Raw genomic sequence first — 27,954 nt, 5'->3', positions numbered from 1 at the left:
GTCCTAGACTATGTAATTTCTGGTATCTCTAGTGTGATATTCAAGGTATGTTTGGTATAAATGAACTTTTTATCTATATTCGTTTGAATGTATTAAAAACTTGAGCATTAAGTTTGGACTGGTTCGGGCAACTAAATATGAAGATATTTTTGTTAATATTGATATTTGGGTCGATTCAAAAATTCGGTTTAAGTTACAATATTTTGGGAGTTTTTACTTTTTGTCAGTATAGTCACTTTTCACTGGGATTTCAATTGTTGAAATCCTTGGCAGATAAGGGCCATAATGTTACTATGATCAGTTGTTTTCCCCAACAAAAACCCATTAAAAACTATGTGGATATATCAGTAAAGGTAGGAAATAATCAGGATAAAGTACTAGGTAAGTACGTATATTGTTTTTTATGATGCAGTTCTCAATAATTTTATGTTTTCTGTATTATTTTTAATAAACATTGTGACATTAAAAATGCCAAACAAAACATAAAGAAACTGATACGAAATTTTAATAAAGAATGTGTTTGCACTGAAAGTAAAGACAAACAATGGTAGCGATTAGTTGTCTTTGCAAAATAGTTTTTTTTTAAAAACAGCCAATGCCATGGGCGTTCACAGGGGGGAGCAGGATGGCAGCTACCCCCCCCCCCCTAGAGAGGACTAGGCGAGTGTAAAATTGGTGAATAAGGAATATAGAAAAATACAAAGTTGTAACTTAATCTTGATTTTGAATGCAACCACTATATTTAAACCACAATATTTGAATGCAACCACATAAACTCCACAAAACTAATGAAAAATTTTAAATCTATTATTTTATTTACCTAATACTTTTTAAATCTAAAAGCAACAGCAACCACCCCTGAATTCATATAATCAAATATTTTGATGGCCTTATGAGTTCTGGAATACATTTAGCTCAAACCGGAAGTATTTCCAAGAACAACTAATAAGTCCAAATATGCAATTCAACGAATTTTAGATTCTTTGAACTTTGAGCACAAACTTTGCTCTAGAATTCATTATTCATTTCAGTTTTTCAGTCATTTTTTAGCTTTAGTAGATAGTAGATGTAGAAGTAATAAGTTGCAAGAGTGATATTCCGAATTTTGATATTGGTACGAGTGTTTTGTTTCTTTGGTGTATTTGTTTTACGATGGATATTGGGAATTTTTCCCACTTGGTAAGCTATAACTAGTAAATCTAGATACTAGATTAGTTACGCTATTAACTAGTCTTGACTATCATTTTTAAAAGGAATTTTTATTATTGAATATGTTCGTATGATACTTAATTATAAAAAAAGATGTGTGTTTTGTTTTTGATATTGTTATATTCAGGTTTTTTGAAGGAAATTAAATTTTTAATCGAATAGGCTAGTAGGCATTTTTTGAAGTGTAAAAATATTATTTTTTTTCTAAAAGTTATGCCTAGAAAATAATGCAAAAAATCACATTGGAGTCACATTGCTTCATGCAAAAAACTGGCATCTTTTACCATTTGAAAAGTTGTGATAAAATTTGATAGATTTTTTTTAAATTTCGAAATTTGGTTAAATAGAAAAATTTTTAGAAAATTTGATGGATACTTAGACTTTTTAATTCAATATATAATTCCGGAGTGATTCCCACAGATTGGCTCAAATCCATCTTTGTCGCAATACCTAAAACAATACACAATGCGAGAAAATGCTCAGGATATCGATTAATTAGCCTAATGAACCACCCTCTTAAAATTTTCCAAAGAATACTTCACAACAAAATTAGACGCAAATGCGAAGAAGATTTTGAAGATACCCAATTTAGTTTTAGAAATGCTATGGGAACAGATGCTATGGGAAAGAAAAGATGTATTTGCATGTTTCGTGGACTTCGAAAAGGCATTCGATAAAGTACAGCATGTAAAATTAATGCAAATACTGAAAAATATCGGAATAGATGACAAGGATATTAAAAATTTGTACTGGAATCAAACTGCTATCGTAAAAGTTGGAAATAACTACACCGATGAAATCTCCATACAACGAGGAGTCAGACAAGGTTGCATTTTGTCGCCAATATTGTTCAATGTTTACTCGGACCAGTTATTTAAAAAGGCACTTGGGAGACAACCATATGAAATAAAAATCAACGGGGAGCTACTTAATGTGATTAGATATGTAGACAATACAGTAATTCTTTCAGATAATATTGAAGGTCTCCAAATTCTGCTTGATTGTATTTACGAGGTAGGAGAGGAAATGGGCACAAAAATAAACTCAAACAAAACCAAATTTTTAGTGTTTAGTCGTGACCCACATCCCGATGCAAACCTTCAATTAAACGGAGTCCAAATTAAAAAAGTCCACAAAAGGACATATTTGGGAACTGTGATAACGGACCAACTAGATCCAGACATAGAAATAAAACATAGAATAGCAATGACTAAAACTACTTTTATGAAAATAAAGTCATATCTTTGCAATAATCATCTCAGTTTAGAACTAAGACAAATAATGGTTAAGTGTTATGTTTGGTCCATACTATTGTATAGTGTAGAAGTGTGGACGCTAAAAGTATCGATCATGAACAAAATTGAAGCATTGGAAATGTGGGTTTATAGACGAATGCTGAAGATACCTTAGACAGCAAGGAAAACTAATGAAGAAGTACCAAAGAGCGTCAATAAAGATAGAGAACTGCTAAAGACCGTTAAACATCGAAAAATATCTTATCTGGGACATATAGTAAGGGGAAGTCGATATAAAATATTACAACTGATCCTTAAAGGTAAAATAGAGGACCGTAGAGGTGTAGGAAGAAAACAAGTTTCTTGGTTAAAAAACATTCGTGAATGGACTCAGATATCAAATGCAGGACAATTATTCCATATTGCATAAGATCGAGAAGCCTTCGCAATGGTGATCGCCAACGTCGGATAATTCTGATATGGCACGCGAAGAAAAAGAAGTGTACTTAGAAATAATTTACATTATTTGGTTTGCAAGAAAATTAAAAAATTAATATATTTTTTAAGAAACTTTTTAACCTAATAATTTCTAGCTAGTTTTTCATTACCACGTTTCAGTTAGATGGAACTATCATCAAGTTTTTTATTTCCTATGAACGTCATATTGGATTTTGTACGTCGTCAATTTATTTTTAGATCTCTAATGATAACGAATGTCCAATACATGTGGAATAAAATTTACAGGTTATTGAGAAAAACTAAAGAAAATGAACATTTATTTCTTGACATGACCTTAAACTTTTTCTTAAAGCAATGGCTATAACTATTATGAGTCACAAAAAAGTCATGGACAAAAATTAAAACAAAAATAAATATTGAAATTTTTTACGTTTTTTGAATAAGTTTTGGAAAAAATAATATTTTGGGTTGCAAAAATTAATATTTTGAGCTGCAAAAAATGAATATTTTGCCCGCACCCCCCAGAAATGCAGATATTGTTCTTAAAATGCAAACTTAAATTTAATAGAACTCAGAACCTATACCATACGTATCAACATATTCAATTATAAAAATTCCGTTTCGATTTTCTTCCTTATTATTTCAAATTTTTCATTGTGAACCATAGCCTAAACTAAAGGATGGGGAGTAGGTAAGAAAACAGGAAGATATTGAGGTACCAGCATTTTTCTATGTTTTTATACTTCATCTAATTTACATTCCGTTGCACGTCATCGGCGTCTTAGCCTGTGACGTCACATTATACCAACACGAAACATTTAGGTGGTAAGTATGTTCTTTTTTAGAATCACTTTGCGGAGTACACTGGCATTACAGCCACTAGACATATTTTATTATATACTCGTAGAAATAATATTTAAAGATTTCTATTAATGTTAACTTAAAGAAATACACAATAATATGTTTCATTTAATTTGTATAAATGCACTATAAAGCGCTTTTATGAAGAACATTTGTTCGGAAAACACTGTAACTGTAATCGAACAAAGGTGAAATTTTGGCATAAATTGGTTACACTTATTTGACAGTTGCGGTGTTGACACTTAAGTTTTGTTTTTATTATTTACTATTAATTAAACTATGTTTGTTTTTAACAAGCGGCTCAAATTGTTTTTAACAAGATTATTTTTTGACTCTTGTTTTGTTTCTATTTATTTACATTAAATATTAATTTATTTTGTTGTATAATCCACTTTTGCAATAATTATGTGACCTATTTGATTTGAAATGGATTCTGGGATTTTTTATACTTTGGCAACTATGTCAACTTCGATCTGTGACGTAGATAATGACGTGCAACGGTATGTAAATTAGATGAACTGTAGGTTCACAAGACCGGAAAAGAAAAAACAATCCAAGCTCTCCGGTGCTTAATTGCAGAGATGAATGCGATTAACATGAAACACTTTATTGCATGAAGCCAATAAGATAGCCGAAAGATGCGATTTTGAATTATCTACCCCTAGAACTGTAAACAAGCGACAGCATAGATGTAATCAACCAGCTGATACGCTTAGTGAATACTGGAGGCGATCCATGATTCTTTCGTATCTGGATTCTAACATATCTTCTCTAGAGACACGGTTTTCCAAAGAAAATACGCCAGACTTCGCTCTGAGTCTTCTGCATCCCAAGGATCGTTCAAAAATTTATTTAAATTGCCTTAAATTAGAACTGAGAAAATCCATAAACCACTATAAAATACATGGAATAGATGCAGAGCTAGAAGTGTGGTAAGAACATTGAAATAAATAACGCCTTAATAACGAGTTAGACAACTTCAACACCCTTGAAATTTTTGAACTGGTTCGAGCGTCCACTACTTTTTATCCGTTAACAAAATAATTGCTGGAAATTATCGTAACTTTGCCTTGCACTACGTGTACAGTTAAGAGGTCGATCAGCAGTCTTCGAAGAATAAAAACATGGTTGCGGAGTACAATGGTCGAAGATCGCCTTAATGGGTTAGTGAGATAATTTACAACGTATGCTGCACCAATTTACTATAACCGCCAGAAAATTTAGCATGTTAATTTCCCCAAAAAAGACAAAATGCATGGTTACAGCAGCAAATTTACTAAGATGTAAATTGGAGCTGGAACGTCAGATGATAGAACAAGTGATGGAGTTTAAATGTCTAGGCATCACATTATCTAACTACATAAAGCTCGAAACTGAAGTGGAAGATCAAATGATAAGAGCAAACAGAGCCGCAGGCTGCCCAAATGTAACAATATGCAGAAATAAAAATATCGGGAAAGAAACGAAAGGCATAATTTACAAAACAGTCATCAGACCAATAATGACATACGCGGCAGAAACAAGACCTGACACAGAGAGGACAAAAAGGTTGTTAGAAACAGCAGAGATGAAAACACTTAGAAACATTGATGGTAAGACACTATGGAACAGAGCTAGAAGTAAAGATATACGACGTAGATGCAAGGTAGTGAACATCAAGAACTGGGTAAGAAATAGAAGAGTAGAATGGAACGATCATATAAGCCGAAAGACAACCGATGGAGTAGTAAAGACGGCAAGAGACGGTTCCCCAATAGGAAGACGATCAGTAGGAAGACCACGAAAACGATGGAACGACAACTTACTGGAGGCACATTGAAAAACAGACAGACTCATGTCTAAACAAAAAGAAAAGAAAAAAACAAGATGATACAGAAGTAGCAATGGATAAGTATGGATATGGGGAAAGAAATGAACGAGGGCAAAGATTGCTGAACTTCTTACACCAGGAAAATTTATTCATGATGAATTCTTTTTTCGATAAAAAACCTCAGCGTAAATGGACATGGATCAGCCCATATGACAGTGTCAAAAATAAAATACATCATATTTTATTATAACAAACAGAAAAGAAATAATCAAAGACATACTCAACAAATTTTCAATAGAAGCGACCAAAGATTAATAAGAGCTAAGATGCTAGTAAATGTCAAAAGGGAAGGAGCACAAATGGTTCTGAAGCTATTTTCTTGTGGCATTTTAAATTAATTACTATTTAAATGGGAATAAGCCACAATTAAAGGTTAAAATACGTTTATTGACGTTTCAATTTCCACTTCGGAAATCGTTCTCAAAATACAAACATTAGTAAATTTACTAATGTTTGTATTTTGAGAACGATTTCCGAAGTGGAAATTGAAACGTCAAAAAACGTATTTTAACCTTTAATTGTGGCTTATTCCCATTTAAATAGTAATTAGCACAAATGGTATTAAAAACACAAAAAAAGTGAATTCTCCTAGAAAACAACGACCCGTATGGAGATACACTAACCAGACATATACAAGACTTGCAACATGAAATACAAGATCTAGTTTAAGCAAATGATGACATAACGAAGGCACTAAAAAACGGAAAAGGAGAGCTGCCGACCATTCTGACACATAAAGAAAAATTAAGCCAAAATACCAAAGAGCTAGTCGATAAAAGAAGCTAAGTCATTAGAGATTTGCAGATGACATCGTCCGTATAGCCGATCATATGGATGATGCAATAATAATGTTTGAAACATTATATCACGCTTGCTTGGAGGTCGGACTAAAGATTAATATGAACAAGAAGTAAATAATAACTAATCTGGTGCTAAATCAAAATATTGCTGTTTATGAAAGGGATATTGTGCAGACTGCATCTTATAAGTACTTAGAACTTGAAATTCGGTTGAGCAGAGATAAACAGATATGGGAGCTCTCACGTCGCATAGGATGAGCCTGGGCAGCGTTTGGTAAATTAAACTATGTATGTAAATCGGAACTACCTGTATGCCTCAAAAGGAACATCTTTGACCAATGTGTTTTACCTGTACTCATCACTTATGGAGCCGAAACATTCACACTCACAAAAAGGTAGAAAATAAGATTCGCTTGACTTAAAAGGCTACGGAGCGCCAGATGGTGGGTGTCTCTCTGAGAGACCGAATCCCAAACAAAGAAATGCATCGTAGAACAAAAACAACAGACGTCGAAAACAATCGCAATAGCTAAAATTGAATTGGGCAGGACACGTCGCCACATTATTAGATAATTGATGGACAAAACGTTTTATCGAGTATAGACCAAGACAAGAAGACTACGCCCACCAAGCCGATGGACTGGCGACCTGAATCGTCTTAGCAGTAACTGGATACAAGCTACACAAGACAAAGATAAATGGAAAGAGCTGAGGGAGACCTACGTCCAGCAGTGGACGCACACAGGTTGATGATGATGATATTTTGGTGCAACAATTTCACAAACAAAACGTATTACCCCTATAACTCAGCCTATATATTGCACTTATATCCTTTATTGCTTCGTCTTCTAGTTTTATTTTCTAACAATTGTTTTGTCATAAAACTCAATAGCTTTGTATATTAATGAGTCCCGATTGATAGTCACGCGTAAAGTTAGCATTGTTGGGTATATTTAAATGTGTTTACCTTTATTTTTCATCTATAAATTATTCCATACCTTTTAACATGTGCAATTGTTAAAATCTATTAGAGATAAGACTAAAAAATTGTTACCACTGTTAAGTAATTACCGATTAGCATAGGAATGCCACTGGAAATGTAAAAAGGATATATTAGTGACATACGCAATAAATGGCTCAATTATAATATTTTACCAAATTTTATTTTTTTTTTGTTATTTGTAGTTACTTGTGACCTTGTAATTATTATTAATATATTGAGAATAATGAAAGATTTTACCCTGTATTAGTAAAATGTGCGTTTAGTTTGGAAAGCACTTTAATCAATTCTTAAAATAAGTAAATAAGTAGATGAACAATAATTAAAATAATATATACAGTTCAGCACTATATTTAAAAGTAAATTTCTGACATTAGTGGCGGTATAAAATAATTACAGTACAAACAATAAATCAATAGAGATTTTCAAGAAGTCAAATGAAACATTATAACTCCTACTATCAAGATAATTTCTTAAAATGTAATAGCTCCGCCAATGGTGTATAACCATACAGGGTGTCCAGGAAGTGTCGTGACAAACGAAGACCAGAGATCCTTATAGTAAAATTCCACTATTTGGAAGAGTGATTTCATCGTTTAAATGCCGAATGTCCTTAAATTTAAATGTACTCAGCGGCCCCCGAAAACTACCCGTTTAATTTGCGTTTTCTCTTCAGAAATCATGGAATGTATAATTAGTACAAAAATCAGTGCCAAAAACTTGGCAACTTGGGAATTTGTAAAGCATCGTAGAGGTAATACCACCACACCTGCCGTATATTTTTTGCGGTTGAAGTTTGTGGTGATAATCCTAGTGTTATTGGATTTGTCGTTTTATAGTAAATTTTTAATTATATTCTGATTATTAAAATATAATGGACGAACAACGGAGTTGTTCCAAGAGAAGACAGCAAAATGTTAACGTCAGAAGAGAAGGTGGTGATACGATATGAAGGAATTGAATTGCATGATGCAGAAAAATGGCATCAAATATTAGCTAAGCTGTCGATATTTGTAGCAATTTAACAAAAGTATCCATTAGCTGTATTAATCATGTGCCTATAAATACATCGAAAAATAAAAAGCAAGTAAAACGTAAAACTAGAGGTAGAGAAAACATTGTTTTGGATGACGAGACAAGACATTTTATTTTCGGAGTAAAATTCCAACACTGAAAAAATTTCTCAAGGGCTCGAAAACAATTACTTTTTACCCAAGATATCTCGTAGAGTATTAATCAGAACTATGCGCGAAATGAACTTTCGATATGTAAAAGCCGAAAAAGATACAGGGTTCCTTGATGATGGTTTGCTTCAATATGAGTCAAGAAAAACAGGAGATTGTCATGAAGAAATGACTTCCGAAGTATTTGAGCGCTGGTTTAAGAGAATCTTAACAAAATTAGAACCTGGTCAGGTCACGTCAATAGACGTTTCTTCTATTGTAAGACTATAAAGTGTAAATGCATACCAGAAAATAGATCACTCGAGAAAGGCACTCTGCCGAAACAGCTGTAGTGATAAGATTTTATAATAAATTTTGTGGAAGTTTTGAAAACAAAGTTTTCAGTATTATAGTTTATTCGTCTTCGGGGTTTGGACCGTGTCATTTGTGAGTGACCCAAAAGTGGGTTCATCTCGACGTTTCGCTACAATTGTATGTAGCTTCTTCAGGAGAACAAAAAAGAAAAAGAAAACAAAAGACAGGAAGATGGGTAGTTAGCAACGGTAACTCAGTTACTCAACGCAACCAGAGGCGAATACTAACTACCAAGATGGGCGTTTGGTCACAGTAACTCAACTACTTAACGCAGCCAGAGGTGAAAACCAAATGCCAGGACAGGGATTCACGTCCAACAGCTCAGAACACAAACGCGTCGAGAGGCGGGGAGTGAATCCGACGATTACTCCGACGATTGTCCACATGAACAAGGAATAGAATAGACACCACAGGAAGATAGGGGCGGTAATGGGTCCTTAGAAGAGGGTAGATATTGTGAGATTTTCTTGGGTGGTCGAAAAGTAGTCCTGATACCTTCTTTGCGAAGAATTTTGCCAATCCTATCAGTGACACTTCGAATATACGGAAGAAAAGCCACAGGAGTATTACCCGAAGATTCTGAATTTGTCGTCCTAGGGTGTAAAGGTGTTAATTTAATTAAACAACGCAAGCTTGAGTACCTCGGCCACGTGATGCGGAACGAAGAAAAATATCGAATTCTTCAACTTGTTATGCAGGGTAAAGTATTTGGCAGAAGAGGACCGGGACGCCGTCGTATCTCGTGGTTGAAAAATCTCTGACAATGGTTTGGGATGACCTCAGCGGAGCTGTTTCGCAGAGCAGTCAACAAAACCATGATAGCCTTGATGATCGCCAACATCCGGACCGGATAAGGCACTGAAGAAGAAGGGTGTAAAGGGGGATGTAGATGTCGGTGTGTAATATTTTGAATTGTGGACTTGGAGTAACCGTTGGCAACAAGGGTTTTTTGCAGATGGCCAAGTTCTTCTCTAAGGTTGTCAGGTTCAGAAATCGAAATGGCCCGATGGATGAGAGAGTTGATCACAAAATTCTTTTGGGCAGGATGGTGGTGTGATGAAGCATGTAGGTAACGATTCGTGTGAGTCTTTTTTCTATAAACAGAGTGACCCAATCGGCCATTGGGCTTGGAGGTGACTAACACATCGAGAAAGGGAAGGGACCGATTATTTTCTACTTCCATTGTGAATTTTATACTCGGATGTTGTGAGTTAAGATGATCTAGGAAGGGAGAAAGGGTATGTTGACCATGGGGCCAGATGATAAATGTATCATCAACGTAGCGGAACCAGACTTTTGGTTTTAAGGGGTAAGATTCTAGGGCTAAAGACTCAAAGGCTTCCATGAAAATGTCAGCAATGACAGGGGAAAGGGGAGAACCCATTGGTGTTCCAGATATTTGTTTGTAGAAATTGCCTCTAAAAGAAAAATATGTTGAAAGGAGGCATTTTTCCGCAAGATCTGCCAAAACCAAAGACTTGTTATCATTGGTCAAGTGATCTCGCAGAACAACTAGAGAGTCATGTATGGCGATATTGGTAAATAGGGATGATACATCGAAACTGACGAGAATGTCTTGGGGATCGACCGTGAGGGAGAAGATTAAGGTGATGAAATGTGTGGAATTTCGGACATAAGAAGAGGTACGACCAGTATAGGTCTTAAACTGATTCGACAAGTACTTTGCGAGTTTGTAGGTAGGAGAGTTGATCGTAGTCACAATGGGACGAAGAGGTACGTTGTCTTTATGGATTTTGGGAAGACCGTAAATTCTGGGGCAGATGGAGTTTTTCGGAACTGTGGACTTCTTAACATCATCGGAAAGATCGGATTGTTTGATGGCATGGGAAATTTCGCGTTCGACTCTAGGAGTGGGGTCTCGAGAAATTGTATTATAACAGGATGTATCCCTAAGTAAGTCGTTTACTTTCTCTATGTAGGAAGGAGTATCCAGGATGACTGTGGCATTATCTTTGTCTGCAGGAAGGATTATTATCTCAGAAAGAGAACGGAGATTTTTGAGAGCTATGAATTCCTCACGAGATATATTGGAAGTAGGGATCTCGGCTGTATCAAGACATTTAGCGACGTCAAAGCGGATACGGTAGGAATTCTGGAAGGAGTGATATCAAAATTAAGACCTTTAGATAGAAGACTGCTTTCTGCACTTGTTAATTGGTGAGAAGAAAGATTAACGACGGTGTTAGTAAGAGGTGAATGAGAAGTAGAAGTGGTGGAATGTGATTTTTTCTTAGATACAAGGGATTGGAATTTCTTTTTGTGAGTTTCGTTGTTTAGAAGAAGGATTTCATCGGCTTGATGATAGGAAATGCGGTCTAAAAGTGACCAATCATTGACAAAAATGCGATCTTGCGGAAAAATGCCTCCTTTCAACATATTTTTCTTTTAGAGGCAATTTCTACAAACAAATATCTGGAACACCAATGGGTTCTCCCCTTTCCCCTGTCATTGCTGACATTTTCATGAAAGCCTTTGAGTCTTTAGCCCTAGAATCTTACCCCTTAAAACCAAAAGTCTGGTTCCGCTACGTTGATGATACATTTATCATCTGGCCCCATGGTCAACATACCCTTTCTCCCTTCCTAGATCATCTTAACTCACAACATCCGAGTATAAAATTCACAATGGAAGTAGAAAATAATCGGTCCCTTCCCTTTCTCGATGTGTTAGTCACCTCCAAGCCCAATGGCCGATTGGGTCACTCTGTTTATAGAAAAAAGACTCACACGAACCGTTACCTACATGCTTCATCACACCACCATCCTGCTCAAAAGAATTCTGTGATCAACTCTCTCATCCATCGGACCATTTCGATTTCTGAACCTGACAACCTTAGAGAAGAACTTGGCCATCTGCAAAAAACCCTTGTCGCCAACAGTTACTCCAAGTCCACAATTCAAAATATTACACACCGACATCTACATCCCCCTTTACACCCTAGGACGACAAATTCAGAATCTTTGGGTAATACTCCTGTGGCTTTTCTTCCGTATATTCGAAGTGTCACTGATAGGATTGGCAAAATTCTTCGCAAAGAAGGTATAAGGACTACTTTTCGACCACCCAAGAAAATCTCACAATATCTACCCTCTCCTAAGGACCCATTACCGCCCATATCTTCCTGTGGTGTCTATTCTATTTCTTGTTCATGTGGACAAGTGTATATTGGCGAAACTGGTCGTTCCGTCAAAACTCGGATTCAAGAGCATCAAAGATGCATTCGATCAGGTCTTTTCTCCCATTCTGCAGTTGCAGAACACTGCCAAGAAACCGGTCATTCCATATTGTTCGAAAAAACCCATATTATTTCTAAGAGCCCCTTCTTTTATTCCAGGAAAATCCGCGAATCTCTAGAGATCCGAAAAAATCCACATAATATCAATCGAGAGGAAGGATACTACTTGTCTCCCATCTGGAATCTCAGTCTAGAGCCGCCGTCCGGTCCCGCTACCACGATGCAGCCACATGATTGGCCAGCGCGCGCTTCTTGACGTTCGCGCCACGGAGTGTGCCGATACGTCCCGACACGACAGGTCACCGCGACTATAAATAGAGCGGTAGCGGAGTAATCGTCGGATTCACTCCCCGCCTCTCGACGCGTTAGTGTTCTGAGCTGTTGGACGTGAATCCCTGTCCTGGCATTTGGTTTTCACCTCTGGTTGCGTTGAGTAACTGAGTTACCGTTGCTAACTACCCATCTTCCTGTCTTTTGTTTTCTTTTTTGTTCTCCTGAAGAAGCTACATACAATTGTAGCGAAACGTCTAGATGAACCCACTTTTGGGTCACTCACAAATGACACGGTCCAAACCCGGAAGACGAATAAACTATAATTCTGACTCTGGCCGTGGAAGCCTACGATTTCAAAGTTTTCAGTGTTTTATTGTTACATAAAATGAATTTCCATCAAGTAACGGTCGAATCCATCAATTATAGCTTTTTGCTTATGGCATTCTGTATTTTTAGGGGAATGTAGGGAATACGCCACAAAATATATTTAAATGTTTAATTTACTGACGTTTCGATCTATATAAAGAGATCGTTTTCAAATATATAAATGATAGATATATTTATTTTATAGCTTTTTGCTTGTGGAATTCTGTATTTTTAGGGAGAATTTTAAAAATAAACCACAGTATATAACTATTTACATGGTTAATTTACTTCAGTTTCGATCTCTATTCCAGAGACCGTTTTTAAAGTTAGAAAAAAAAAGAAACTAAATAATATAAGATTATATAAATATATTATAACAAACAAATAAAATAAATGTAACTATTGTGTATATCTTTGAAAACGGTCTTTGGATATAGAGATCGAAACGTCAGTAAAAATCTGTACATAAATTTATATTGTGGCCTATTTTGAACAAATAATATTTAAAAAGTATAATATAATTAACGTTGAAATAAAAGTGAGTGTACGCCACTGGATTTTCACACGTCTTTCCCCACTTCTCTACTTTCAAACGATGAAATCACTCTTCCAAATAGTGGAATTATGGTATAGATAATTTTAAGACATTTTAACACAATTCACCTAGTCCGAAAATGCCTCCTAGGGATTCATCAAGCCAAGTAGCTTGAATTTTTCTTAAATACTTGACATGACTTAAAAATTCAAGCTTTTGATAATTTGATATTTGACTTGACTTGATTTACGGACTGAATTACTTGACTTGATATCAAATAAAAATCAAACTACTTGATATTACTTGATAGCGATCCGTGAAATGCACACCGAAGTAGACCGAAACGTTAAAATAGGAGATTCGGATTTATCGAGGTTCTAGCAAGCAGGCACCCCGATTGCTCGATGACGACGACAACATGCTGTTAGTACAGTAGAAGTGATCAAGGACAAACAGTGGCCGTTAAATAATTGTTATGTCTGATTTAAGTAATGTGTCCGTTATGGAATCGGAACCCTTTCAAAGCAGCGGCTCAGAATATATCGTAGATGAAAAAGTGTTAGAATTTGATGACAGTGATAACACCGAAACAGAAGTAGAAAGTGCAGGGTCGGCGCCATCAAAGGCGAAACGAGTTAAAGTTAATAAAAGTCTATCTATATCTAATAAAACAAAAAAAATTACGGACTATTTTATAGTCGAGCAAAATCCTAAGATTAATAAAAATACTGACAAACTACATTTTTACTACGTTTTTTGCCGTACATAGGGTACATTTGCCAATGTACCCTATGTACGGCAAAAAACACAGTTTTGCAAATGAAAAACTACGGAACATCTTCACTAAGGCGGCATTTGCAAGCTAGACACCCTAGAGTCTACAAAGAACATTTTGGTAGATCTAGCCCAACTAATCTCGAGGCCAATACCTCTACAGGTTCGACTAGCAGTACTAGCACACTTTCAGTTTCGGATTGGCTTGAGAAGGTAAAGTAAAACATTAATTATATTTTAACTATAATTATGTAGTCGTTTGTCGTTTGTGTCACAATTAAATAATCTACACGGTTTGCCAAAAATATGTCCACATCTTTTTCTTTAATGTTTTTTTTTATTTGAAACTTTTTTTATCAAATTTTGAGTACATCTATAAAAGTCTATAGGCTTTAAGCAATCTAGTAAAAATTGTGGTGTAGCATGTGCCATATGACATATACTTTTTTACAGGGCATTTCAAAAATATAACTTACCTTGCCATTTAAGAGCGGCACTATGGAGGGCTGAGGTAAGGAGAACCATCTCTGTATTAAAAAGTGTTCGTGGAATAGAGGCAAATTAAGATGGCGCCATTGTAGGAATGGTATCAGTTTTTATTCAAGTAGGTAACAGGGAAACAAAAATACGTTGGTTGCATTTCTCCACAATCACAAAGGATATGGTTGCTACCCCCATTTGTGTAAGGAGTGTGAGAATCTGCCGTGTTGGGTTCTAATTCTGTTAACCGTGGACCGTGTAATTATATTTTCTCATCACAAAAATTGTTGCAAAACTTTATTCGCGATTTCAACGACCGTTGAGGGTGCTGCGAAACGTACAAAGATGGAGGATTGTGAGTAATGCTTACTTCTGTCATTTAGTGTGTGTACCTTTTTGTTTTGTTGGCGAGCTTCGACAAGCACTGTTGGTTGGGTGTTATCTTAAAAGTGTTTTGCCATATTTATAGTGTTTTGAACTAGTACGATCAGTTTATTATTTACAACATAAGAGCAGTGGCAGGCAAACAGTAGATTAGATTGGCGCCAGATAGAGAAAGATGGAAGCAATTGAGAGAGACCTACATTCAGGAGTGGATGGAAAATGGTTGACAAAGAGAGTATTTGTATTTAATAGCCTCAGAAATTTTAAAACCAATGGACACGTTCATAACCTAAATTCTAGATATAGAGATAGAGGCCCCTTACAGGCCTGAATATGCAGGGGAAATATATATTTGAGGTCTCCTAGTATAATGGGAGAAAGACTTTTTAATATTACCAACGCATATAAAAATTGTGTAAGAGCATGACAAGCTTTAAAATAAGATTAAAGGAATTTTTGACTGCACAAATTTCAGTTGAAGAATTTATTCAATTTTAAATGTTATTCTTTTTGTTGTTAGTTTGTTTAGTTTATCTGTTTTATTTAATTAACTGACCTATGAACTATGTTTATCTAAAAGGAAGTAACGTATTTAGTTTATTTATTTATAATGAAATAATTGTAATTCTTGTTTGTGAAATCATTCAAATATACCATTTTGCATGCATCCCAGTAATTTTGATAATCTAAACAGTTAATTTTTGCAGTGTTTAAATTTAAAAATGTAATTTTTTAGGTATATTATCGAGAGCCCCTGAACTAAAAACAATGACGCATTGGACAAAATTAAACTTCATGGCAGGCTTAGGAGAACTTTATAGTTCAGTCACATTCGAAGTAAGAGAAGTTCAAGATTTACTAAACTCCGATCAAAAATTCGACGTTGTAATTCAGGAAAATTTTCTAAACGAAGCATTTGCGATATTTTCTTATAAGTTTAACTGCCCGTCGATAATGTTTGTACCGACTCCGACAACATTTTTTAGTAATTATATGGTAGCCAACCCTTGGTCGCCAGCTTTTATCCCGAGTATTATAGGAGAATATACAGCACAAATGGATTTTTGGCAGCGTCTTCGAAATACTTATGAACAGGTACTTGGGGAATATTTTATCCACCATAGGGAGATTTCAATACAAAATCAAATGTTAAAGAAATACATTAAAGGTAAGATAAAACTCTAGAGTGGTCGTTAGGAATATACAGTGATGAGTGTCTTACCACCCGGCAAAATAGCGGAAAGGATAGAAGACAGATTAAGTTGTAAGATAGTACGAGATAAGGCTAGTTATTAGACGTGTCTATTTGACTTCAGTAATAATTATACGGATGACCTCGAAAATATTTTAATTTAATAATTTCTGATGTTAGAATAAATGATTAAATATATTAAGATATATTATAGTAAAAAACATTAATTAGTAGCGATTTTAAATTATAAATCTTTAAGTTTATTTAATAATAAAAATAACTCAACTGAAATATTTGACTAAACTAAATAGGTATGATCAGTCCGAAAACAATTATTGTATTTAGAATTGGTGTAATAGTTAGAGACGTTGTCTATCGATAAGAAGACTGGGGTTCAATTCACACCAAAATTTTTGTTTTACTCAATCAAAAATGATAGAAAATATGATACATATTAGGTAACAAGTTTTCGAAAAACTCATTATTTACAATTTATTCTTATTTCAATGTTATAAAATAGAAATACAAAATATTTCAAATTCAATTCCAGTTTTACAGTCTTCAGTTGTGAATGGAAAATAATCCATTGAAGACTGTTTAATGTCAAATCCATCACTAAATTCTCAGTGTTAATATCAATTCCTCTGTACAGGTAATGATTTTCAAAACAATTGACGACATTGGAATGGATGCGCGCGAACAGCTACCTGCTTTATAGCTAACCAAATCATCAAGCCTTCAAGTTATCAAATAATAACACATCGAGAAGTGTTTTTTACGGTAAACAGAAACTTTTTATTCGAGGAAAAAGTGCAAATTGTTGTCTGGCATGTGAATGGATTATCAGACAACATGATTAGACAACAATTTGTAAATATGTTTCCAAATAGGCCGGCTCCACCACGATCAACAATTCAGTCTATTATACGTAATTTTTTTACTTATGGATCCGTGTTCGATCCAAGAGGAGTTCGCAGACGAAGGGAGGTAACTCCAGATTTGAAACTAAGGGACACTTTGATTTGTGCAAGTATTGAGCAAAATCCTACCCAATCAACACCTCGTCTCGGAGAACAATGTGGAATTCCAAGATTTAGAGTAGGTGAAATTTTGTAAAGACATCGATACCGTCCCTATAAACTTCATAAATCCAACAAACAATTCCCTGGGGATCAATATAGACGTTTAGAATTTTGTCAAACTGCAATGGAAATGTCACATCAAGATAAACATTTTTTAGAGAACGTTTTGTTCACCGATGAATGTACGTTTTCATTGCATAGCCGTCACAATTCAATCAATGCTAGGTATTGATCTCGGGGAAATCCTCGTCAGATTTATGTTGCTCGTACCCAGCGTCTTCGAACAGTAAATGTTTTTGGACGCATAATAGGGAATCATGTCATTGATCCATTTTTTATAGACGGTATGTTGACTGGGCGGAAATACTTGGAACTTCTGCAAAATGAAATTGTCCCAGCCCTTTGTAATTTACCAATACCTTTCGATATTTTTGTAGAATTTTTACTTATTTAAACATTCTTTAAAAGTTTTTACTTTATTTTCAAAAGTACGACGATACTATTTTGTCAATAAGATTTTTTGTTTAAACTTTAGTTTTTGTTTAGTTTTGTTTAGTGATTCAAAGCAAAACGATCTTTGCATAATTTCAAATTATTAAAAAAAAAAAAAAGAAAACCACATGTGGGTTTTGAATTCTAATCGTCTGCGATGTCTGTATCGCAATGTCGAATTCTTACCACTAATCCACGAAGGATTTATAATTATTTAATTATTCCGTGACAAGAGTGTATGAAACTCCTCAAATCACAGTAGAAATTATTCTTGGTTAATAATTTAAAACTTTAGATTAAATAATCACTACACATTTTTGATTTATTGTGGTCAATCAGTTTTTACTTTATGCGAAATTAAAAAATGGAAATACGTCACACATTCGACGTTACTCATAATAATTATGACCGAGCTGATTTAGCTCGAATCTAACGTCTAAAGGTGTGAGACTATCGTTAGTGGTAATGTAATGTAAAATAAATTATAGGTTTTTCCGATTATTTCTCACCTCTACGAGTTTCATCTCTTTTTATTTCACAAGGTAACTGTGTTTTCTATCTCTTACGTTAAAAAGCCGGGTGGTAAGACACTCATCACTATATATCAGAAATGTATATAACGAGATATACATTTTTCATACGTATTCCCTGATTTGATTGGTGTAGTGAACCTGAGATTAATTATAACGGGTTAATTTCTTGAATCGTTGGTATTTATTTTAGTACTGTAACGTTTTAAATTTTTTTAACTACGAAATATTTATATGTTAAAAATTTCTAAAGACGCCCCCTGTTTGTCTGTTTGCAACGGTTAAAATAATCAATAAAAGGCGTGTTGTTTATCTCGTAGTAAAGACGTATTAGCGCTGGGAGTGTTTTTTTTCTTTATTTACATTCAAAATTCCCCATTTCGTACATGTTATTTCTAACTATAATATTTCAAGATTTTTTGTCGTTGAAAACGATTTGTTTACATTCGTTCGAGTCCCCTAAAATAATATTTCAAGTCAAGTATTCAATTTTTCTAAAACGTAATAAAGCTGGGAATATTTCAATTTTTTTTTGTCGGTTCGTTGCTAAGAACGAGGTCAAGAAGGGTAGATTGTTTGTTTAGGTTCGTAGACCACAAAACTAGCTGTGAGACGCGAGGGAAATTTATTTTGGTTGAATTTGGAAAATCTAACTCAAGAAGGAGTCAAGCAAGAGATTTCAGAGAAGAAAGATGTTTGGGCGATTTTGAATCGGGAGTCGATTCAATTTTTTGTGTTATGTCTTAAGACCGGTTAAGGTGATAATACTCTTTGCATAATGGCAAGGTTTAGAACAGAGTAATCATCATAAGATTTGTGCAGTACACCGGAACTGAAGAAATTTTGGAAAATGATTATATAGGATGTCCCACTAGCTTTGTTGTCGTTTGCCTGCTTGATCCAACGCCATCTACGTCAGATCTTCATTCCTGCGTAGGGAAATGGTTTCCTTTTTGTTCCAGTAGAGAGTTTTGTCCTTGCAGCTCCAATCCCAGAGATAGCAAGTTTTTTCAAAGTTAAGTGGTAAAGTTTGTGAATTAAGGTAACAATTAACATTTTAATTTTTCCAAATAAGACAGACATTTTTTTGCTAAAAGTAATAATTGCTTTCATAAGGATTTGTAATAATTAATAAATTGTAAATTTTATGGTTTAACTTAGCTGTCATTTTAATTGTTTTTTTTTAAATTTAATGTTAACATATGACAGCTAGCTTTATTTTTTTCGATATTTATTTGTTTTGTTTGTTTAAAAAAAAAGGTTAATCTCTGTGCGGTAACATTTGTATGATAAGTTTTTGTAGTATCTCCAACCCCTGGAGTTTGTAAACAGGCAACACATGTAAGTTTTTTTTTGTAATTTTGTATTTTGCAACTTTTAATAATTTTAGAGCAATCTGTATTTTTGATAACTGTTTGTATGAGACAAAAATAAACGTTTGATTTGTTTCTCTGATCCATTTTTTTGTTTTTATTTAGAAAAGTCTCCTAACCGTTGTATGTATTCTTGATTTTAGGGAAGAAGAAATTTTCTTTCTTTTTCCAGCAAAAGTTTTCTTCGAAGCGGCGTCGGAATTAAAATAGCTAGAGGTAACCTTGTCTGCCATATCTTGTTTCATTTTGTCCAGGAGATTTATGTAAGTACCCCTTTATTTCATTGTGTAGATACCCCAATCCGACCAATTTATTTTAACTTATCCACGACCCCAGCTCTCCAGCTAACCCCTGAGTGCCGTTCGCACATATAACGATTGTTTTGCTTGCCCTATCTTGGCCCCCATAGTTTCAGTCCCCAATTTTCTACCCCCATAATCTTACCCTGAGGTAGGCAAAATATTTCGTTACAGTACAAATTGTGTCCTAATCTGGTACTGTTATGTTGATATCTAATTTATTATTAAAGGTACAGCATTGTATACGTCATTCATTGTGTCAACTGACATTACTAGTGGTAGTACCCCGGTACGTTACCAATTTTTAAAATTACCAACTTATTTGTTGGAGTCAAATGAAATGTCATTTCCTGATTGTTTAGTGGTGACAGTTGGAAAGATTGTTTAAGTTTGAATAGCAACAACTTGAATAGCCGTGATAACTTCGGTGATTACGTTGGTAACTTTTGCTTTGCTTTAATTTGAAATGACGTGGCAGTACCATGCTACCTAAAGTTTATTATAAATCTATCACTATCAATGTTTTGGAAATCTGCGTAGCCTCCATTGAAAATAATCCACTAACAAGTATACTGTTCGTTTAGAGAATTTTTAATGTACTTCTATTCTTTTAATTTTTTATGAAAAATGACTTTCTGTTTGTTTTGCTTCTTTCTTAAAAAAAACTGAACGTTTTTTTATAGCTGAAAATTCTTGAAGCAAACTCAAGCACCAGTAAGAAGCTTTACTACCTGATTTGACAATGTCAAGTGCGACCTTGCCGAAACGTCGTCAAAAAAATGGTTTTTGCTCAAAACCACAATTATTTAAGGCGGCAGTCAAACCCGGAAAATCACAGAAGGCACATATGGGCTTTCAAGACCCATAAGCTTTCAAGGTCCGCGGAAATTTCGTAACTTATTATAATAAATAATTTCGTATATTATATAAATATATATATATATATATAGATATATATATAGATATATATATATATATATATATATATATATATATATATATATATATATATATATATATATGTATATGTATATATATATATATATATATATATATATATATATATATATATATATATAATATTCTAGTATATATGTATTTGGACAAGGTTAGCCTTTGTTTTTATATTTTAGGTGCTCCTGATCTAAAAAGCATTTTATACAACACTAGTTTGTTATTTATTAGTTCACACGTTGGTTTTATTGATCCAATTCCTCTGCAACAAAACGTAATTCCTATTGGAGGATTTCACGTGACCCCTCCTGAGCCGCTACCAAAGAAAATCAAGCATTTTTTGGATACCGCCCCTTACGGAGTTATCTTATTTTCGATGGGTTCAAATAAAGGTATCACTTTTAATGCATGGCAAAAGAAAGACATGTTGAAAGTGTTGGCAAAACTTTCACAAAGGGTGATCTGCAATGTAGATTTAGCTCCACTCGAGACACCAGGAAATGTGCTGGTAGAAGATTGGTTGCCCCAAAAAGACATCTTAGGTAAGTTTTATAAATAGTAATAAGTAATAAGGTAAGATCTGAGTTAAAGTCTTAACATATCACCAATAATCCCTCATTATTTTTGTTACAATTATTAATAACACACGAAAGTGTATTCTATTTATTTTCGATACATTTCAGCTCAAATAAAACTTTTTTTTTCGTTTTCCGTTGCTACCAAAAGAAACAACCTGCTATAACAGGTGCAGGTGGAAAGCGCAGACGAGGAAGAGCAAAAAATAAGTAGTTAGAAGAGGTTAAAACTGATGTAAGAAAATTAAGAATACGGGACTGGGAGGAAAAGACGAAAAACAGAAATGGCTAAAAAAATAGTGAGGAAATAGAATCCATGGGCCTCCAGTACTGAAGAGCTATATAACTTTTTAAATGGGTTCATTGTTTATAGTTACTTGCATAGGGCAAAATTCCAAAAAAACTTATACTGAGTATAAATATTATTAAATACAGGAATTTCCACTCTTTTTAATTTTAGCTCATCCAAACACAGTGGCTTTCATTTCTCATGGCGGTTTACTGGGAACAACTGAAGCTGTATATTTTGGAGTTCCAATACTAGGAATACCAATGTTCTGGGATCAAGCTAAAAATATCGAAGAGGTAGTTGCAAAAGGTTTTGCTATACGATTAGATTTCGAAGATATTAATGAGAAGACTTTTGAAGCATCCCTTAACAAACTTGTTAATGATACTAGGTACGTATTAATATAAATGCACTAGTTTTATATAATTATAATAACATATACATCTAGGAATTAGAGCAGACATGAGAGAAAATATTGCGCACAAAGGGAGAATTGTAGATAGCTGGACTGGAATGGACATGTGATGAGAGGCGAAAGATACAATATTTTGATACTCATAATTCAAGGAAAAGTAGAGGGTAGGAGAAGCGTAGGAAGAAGACGCGTATCCTGGTTGAAGAACCTAAGAGAGTGGTTTGGTTGCAGCTCCAGGCAATTGTTCAGAGCAGCTGCCTCGAAGGTCAGAATAGCCATGATGATTGCCAACCTTCGTCGCGGAGATGGCACTTAAAGAAGAAGAAGTTTTTCATTCGCTGCTGCTTCAATGTCTTCCTTTATTCTGGTCCAGTCTATATCTGGAGTCTATATCTGTCCAGCCTTCTTCATTTACATTTTGATTCCTTAGCCTGTTGAAAAACAGAGAGTTAGGTCTTCTAAAAAGAAGAAGGAAAAATGATTACTTAAGAAATTCTTGATCATCCGACAGGCCGAGTGGAGTATTGAGTAAAAAAATCATCAGAACACCAATATGTAACCAACAAAATTGAATACACAATTTAAAGGAAAATGTAAATATACAAATAATGTAGAAGAAGAATAAAGAAATATCTTTTTCTTCTTCAAGTGCCATCTCCGCGGTGGAGGTCGGCAATCATCATGCTAAAGAACATCCCAGAGGTACTTTTCACTGCGTCACAGTTTTTCGATTTCTTTCTAATGCATTAAGTTGGGTGTGACGGAAAAAGCGGTAGTTCCGTTATTAAACAGAACTATATTGCAGCGTTAGAATAAGCTTACATACATAAGCGGTTCTTTCCTAACCTATGTTTGATTCGTTGATATTAAGATGCGCGCTTTCTCTAGCCAATCAAATACGATTATTACTGACAGTTAACGTAAAACTTCGTCCATGCTGGCCATTCTTTCGAAGTGTTAAACAGCAAGTGACGGATGTCGTTCAGGTCAGTATTTGTACATAGTATTGGGTGTTTATTTGTATTTGTGTAGGGCCAAGATGACAAGATATACGGAAAAAGAACAAGTACTAATATTAAAATTACTTAGTTATTTTCAATTGGAACAGGAAGCTGGACAAACATTATTAACAATTTCTGCTGTTCGTGAAGTATTTAATTATTAATTAAGAATTTTATTACCCTGATAATTTTTCGACTGTTCTAACAACCATTCAAATTTCGTCATTTTGTGTCATGTGGAACAATTTCACCCAATCATGTCAACATTAGACTGATAATTGCATTCAGTGCAATTTTCAATCCCTATGACAACACGATCGAGTTTGACAACTTCATCCAAATAAATTTCAAAATGTCACGTTTCGGCAATGAGAATGTTCAAAGTATAAATGCGCTAATTAAAGAAAAAATTCCCAGAAATACAACCTACAGTCACAAATATATTTAGGGAATATTCATGGAATTTTGCTGCGGACGAGAATATGAGTTGAATGAACATAGAAGCTTAGAAGAATTTTTTTTTTTCGAAAAATTATCCGCCGAATATCCCACGGACATTGATGAATGCCTCATAATTTCATGACAAATTTCTCAAGCTCGTTGCTTGGTAACAGCACTCAGCCTTCGGCTTCGTGCTGTTACCAAGGAACGAGCTTTCGATTGTCATGAAATTATCTCGTCTGTTATCAATGTCCTAGGGATATTACTACTGAAAATAAAATTGTTTTATTTACTGTTTATTTCAGCGTATTGCTGAGGCGTTAGAAATTTCTTCTTTAATTAATGTTTTGCTAGGTTATGGCCGAAATATTTCACCATGAATTCGTCTAAGGATATATTAAGGAAATTCTCCACTGGCAGTATTTTTCTATAATTTTCTATTTCACTGATATTCAAATTCTTCTTTTCAGTATATTCAATAAACTATTATTATTACGCATTAGTGAATAAATAGTTTTTATGATTAGAATTATATTTTATTTATGTAATTAATTTATAAGTTACCTAATAAATTTTTAAAAAAACAATCTTTTTTGTGGAAGAAATGTGGACACTGAAGAAAATTGACGTGAGGAGACTGAAGGCATTCGAGATGCGGATGTACCGAAGAGTACTAGAGATCTCATGGGTAGATGGAATAACCAACGTTAAGGTAATGTGACGTATGCATAAGGAAAGAGAAGTACTAACAATTAAGAGGAGAAAAGTGGGATATACATGTGATAAGAGGAGATAAATATCTAATACTACAGGTCATTATGCAAGGAAAATACGGAGAAAAAGATCCATAGGAAGGCGACGTAACTCATGTAATATCGACTTATTTAGAGCCGCGGTCTTAAAATTAAAAATCGCTGTGATGATTGCCAACTTTCGACGCGCAGACAGCCTCTTGTGAAGAAGAAGATACAAAGATTCAGTAAATGAATCATTTTGTCGTCAATTTTAAATGTTTCCATATTTATAAATTTAATAAACAATATTGTTTACTTTTTATTTTTATTAATTTTCGGGACTACCCCCATTACAAAAAAATATATCTTAACATATTATCTATTATCTATTATCTATATATTATTATCTACTTAACTTAACATATCAAATCTACTCAGATGACCTTGCAATAAAAATACTAGTAACTCCACAAGCTTTTCACCTGTGTCTAAGTACGATCCTGGCATCTGTCAGATTCTTCAATAATTATATGAAATAATTCTCGACACACCTAATTCATTCTATGACGTCATAATTAATGACGTACTGAAAAGTACCTCTGGGATGTATTCTTATTCGGACTATTGAGACGGTTGCTCTGAAATGTTCATTTGATGTACATCCGTACCACTCTCTCAGGTTGCGCAGCCATGATATTCTACGCCTCCCTATAATTCTATTTCCTTGGATCTTTCCCTGCATAATCAGTTGGAGCAAGGTGTATTTCTCTCCACGTGTAATATGTCCGAGATATTCCAATTTTCTTGTTTTAATTATATTTAAAATTTCTATTTCTTTATTCATCCTTCTCAAAAAAATATAAAAATGTATAAATGAAGCGCAAATCTAATAGCGCAAATGAGTATTAAACTAAAAAGATTGGAGCAGAAAAGAAGAGCAAATCAGATAGACGTCAGTCATTTATGTAACCTGGAGGTAAAGGAGAAACTGCAAAAATGTATTAATAATAATTTCAAAATACTTTATGAAAAAGAAACATCTCAGCCAATGAACAACATAGATAAAAAATGGCAAAACGTAAAAATGGCGATAACAGGTCCTGTGAAGAAAATTCTGACTAAAGAAAAACCAAAAATAAAGCAAAGGTGGATGACTGATAAGATCCTTCTTCTCATGGACAATCGGAGAATAATGAAAGGAAAAAACGAACAAAGGTATAAACAAATACAGAAAGAAATCAAAATAGAAATCAGAATAGCAAAAGAAGATTTTTATAAAAGAAAATGTGAAGAAATAGAGCAATTTCACTCAAAACATGATATTTTTAATGTACATAAAAAAGTAAAAGAACTCACAGGTACACAAAAACGTAAGCAGCCAAATACCCTGTATAATGTCAACGGAAACATAATAACAGAACTAGAAGAACAGTTGAAGACATGGAAAAACTATATTGAAGAACTCTTTGCAGATGATAGACAACAATCTGAGCTAAGTAACATACTAGGAGACGAAGGTCCAGAAATAACGGAAGAAGAAGTAATGTACGCACTAACAAGAATGAAAAATGGTAAAGCCCCAGGTCCAGATGAAATACCAACGGAAATCCTTAAACTAATAGAAAAAGACTCGATTCACATTTTAGTTAAACTTTTCAATAGCATTTATACATCAGGAAAAATACCACAAGAATGGCTTTTATCCACCTTTGTTACTATACCAAAAAAGATAAATGCCAAACAATGCAGTGATTACCGTACAATCAGTCTGATGAGCCATGTACTGAAAATATTTCTGAAAATTATACACTCTAGAGTACACAGAAAACTGGAAATGGACATCAATAATACCCAGTTTGGATTCCGAAATGGACTTGGAACAAGAGAGGCGTTGTTTGCACTGAACGTTATGTCTCAAAGATGTCTTGACATAAATCAAGATGTATTCATGTGTTTCATAGATTACAACAAGGCCTTTGATAAAGTGCGGCATGATCACCAAATCAGACTCCTGACAGAAAAGAATTTAGATAAACGAGACATCCAACTAATAGCAAAAATGTACTACAATCAGAAAGCAGTAGTGAGAGTAGAGAATAATACCACTGAAGAAATTGAAATAAAGCGAGGTGTGAGACAAGGGTGTATACTGTCACCAACCCTGTTTAATCTCTATTCCGAAGACGTAATGAATAGAACACTCTCTGAGCAATCCGTAGGTATTAAAATAAATGGTGTTAGATTAAAAAATCTAAGATTTACCGACGACACCGTTCTGATCGCAGAAACACTTGAAGAGCTACAGACATTGGTGAATAAGATAGCAGACTGCAGCGAAGAATATGGACTATCTTTGAACATAAAGAAAACTAAATTTATGGTAATATCGAAATCAACACAAAATGTCCAAAATTTATATTTACACAATGAAATTATCGATCGAGTTAGCAAATACAAATATTTAGGCACTTTTATAAATGAAGACAACGATAGCTCAGCAGAAATCAAAATAAGAATAGAAAAAGCCAGATCCATATTCACTAAAATGAAGAGAGTGTTCTGCGGAAGAGATTTGAGCCTTGAAATGAAACTTCGCCTGATGAGATGTTACGTACTTTCTGTGCTGTTCTACGGAATGGAGTCATGGACGTTGAAAAAGATTGATACCAAAAAATTAGAGGCATTTGAACTGTGGATGTATCGCAGAATCCTGAGAATATCATGGACCGAGAGAGTCACAAATGTCGAGGTCTTGAGAAGAATGAATAAAGAAAAGGAAGTCATATTTACGATCAAAAAACGAAAACTGGAATACTTGGGACACATTACAAGAGGCGAAAGATATGAACTGCTTCGAATAATTATGCAAGGGAAAATAGCAGGAAAAAGGTCCGTAGGAAGAAGACGAAACTCCTGGCTAAAGAATCTACGGTAATGGTATAGCTGTAGCAGCAACGAATTGTTTCGGTCAGCAGTTTCGAAAATACGTATAGCCCTGATGATCGCCAACCTTCGTAACGAAGATGGCACTTGAAGAAGATAAATGAAGCAAAAAATATAAAAAAACAAGAATGCTATGATAAAGAGTCTCATAAGAAAATAAATGTGAGAAACAAATAACTACAAACGTTTTCATACAAACTTTTTTTTTTGGTACGATGTTCGTAAAATAATTCTATAGGTAAACCAAAGCGTATGCTTTATGAATTTTAGCTTTAAGTTAGTATTAATATAATTTTTTTTCTGTAGTTATAGGAGAAGAGCTAAAGAAAGGTCACAAATTCTTCGTGATCAACCAGTAAACCAACGAGACCAGGCTGTGTTTTGGGTAGAATATGTAATCAGACACAAGGGAGCGCATCATTTAAAATCAGCCGCACTTAAGCTTAACTGGTACCAAAGATATCTTCTGGATATTATTTTATTTGTCACTGTCACGTTTATATTTATTATTTTTACCATTTGCTACTGTATAAAATTATTGGTATCTATGAAAAATCAAACAAAGCTAAAGAGTAAAATAAAATAAAACTAATA

General features: G+C 34.2%; 2 protein-coding genes across 2 annotated transcripts in view; one reads left to right on the top strand and one right to left on the bottom strand.

The window, feature by feature from the left end:
• fs(1)N (female sterile (1) Nasrat) overlaps positions 1–27,954 on the bottom strand; it is a 118,763-nt gene that overhangs the window by 68,692 nt on the left and 22,117 nt on the right. The window lies entirely within an intron of this gene.
• On the top strand, positions 99–27,954 carry LOC140440119 (UDP-glucosyltransferase 2-like). Its single transcript, XM_072530405.1, has 5 exons — positions 99–381; positions 15,777–16,208; positions 21,142–21,504; positions 21,998–22,217; positions 27,667–27,954. The coding sequence occupies exons 1-5, from the start codon at positions 138–140 to the stop codon at positions 27,944–27,946; spliced, it is 1,539 nt and encodes a 512-aa protein (XP_072386506.1). The 5' UTR covers positions 99–137; the 3' UTR covers positions 27,947–27,954.

The sequence above is a fragment of the Diabrotica undecimpunctata genome, chromosome 4, assembly GCF_040954645.1.
Source record: "Diabrotica undecimpunctata isolate CICGRU chromosome 4, icDiaUnde3, whole genome shotgun sequence".
NCBI classification, from domain to species: Eukaryota; Metazoa; Arthropoda; class Insecta; order Coleoptera; family Chrysomelidae; genus Diabrotica; species Diabrotica undecimpunctata.
Note: the sequence above shows the minus strand (reverse complement) of the source record. Positions and strands in the feature narration are given on the sequence as shown.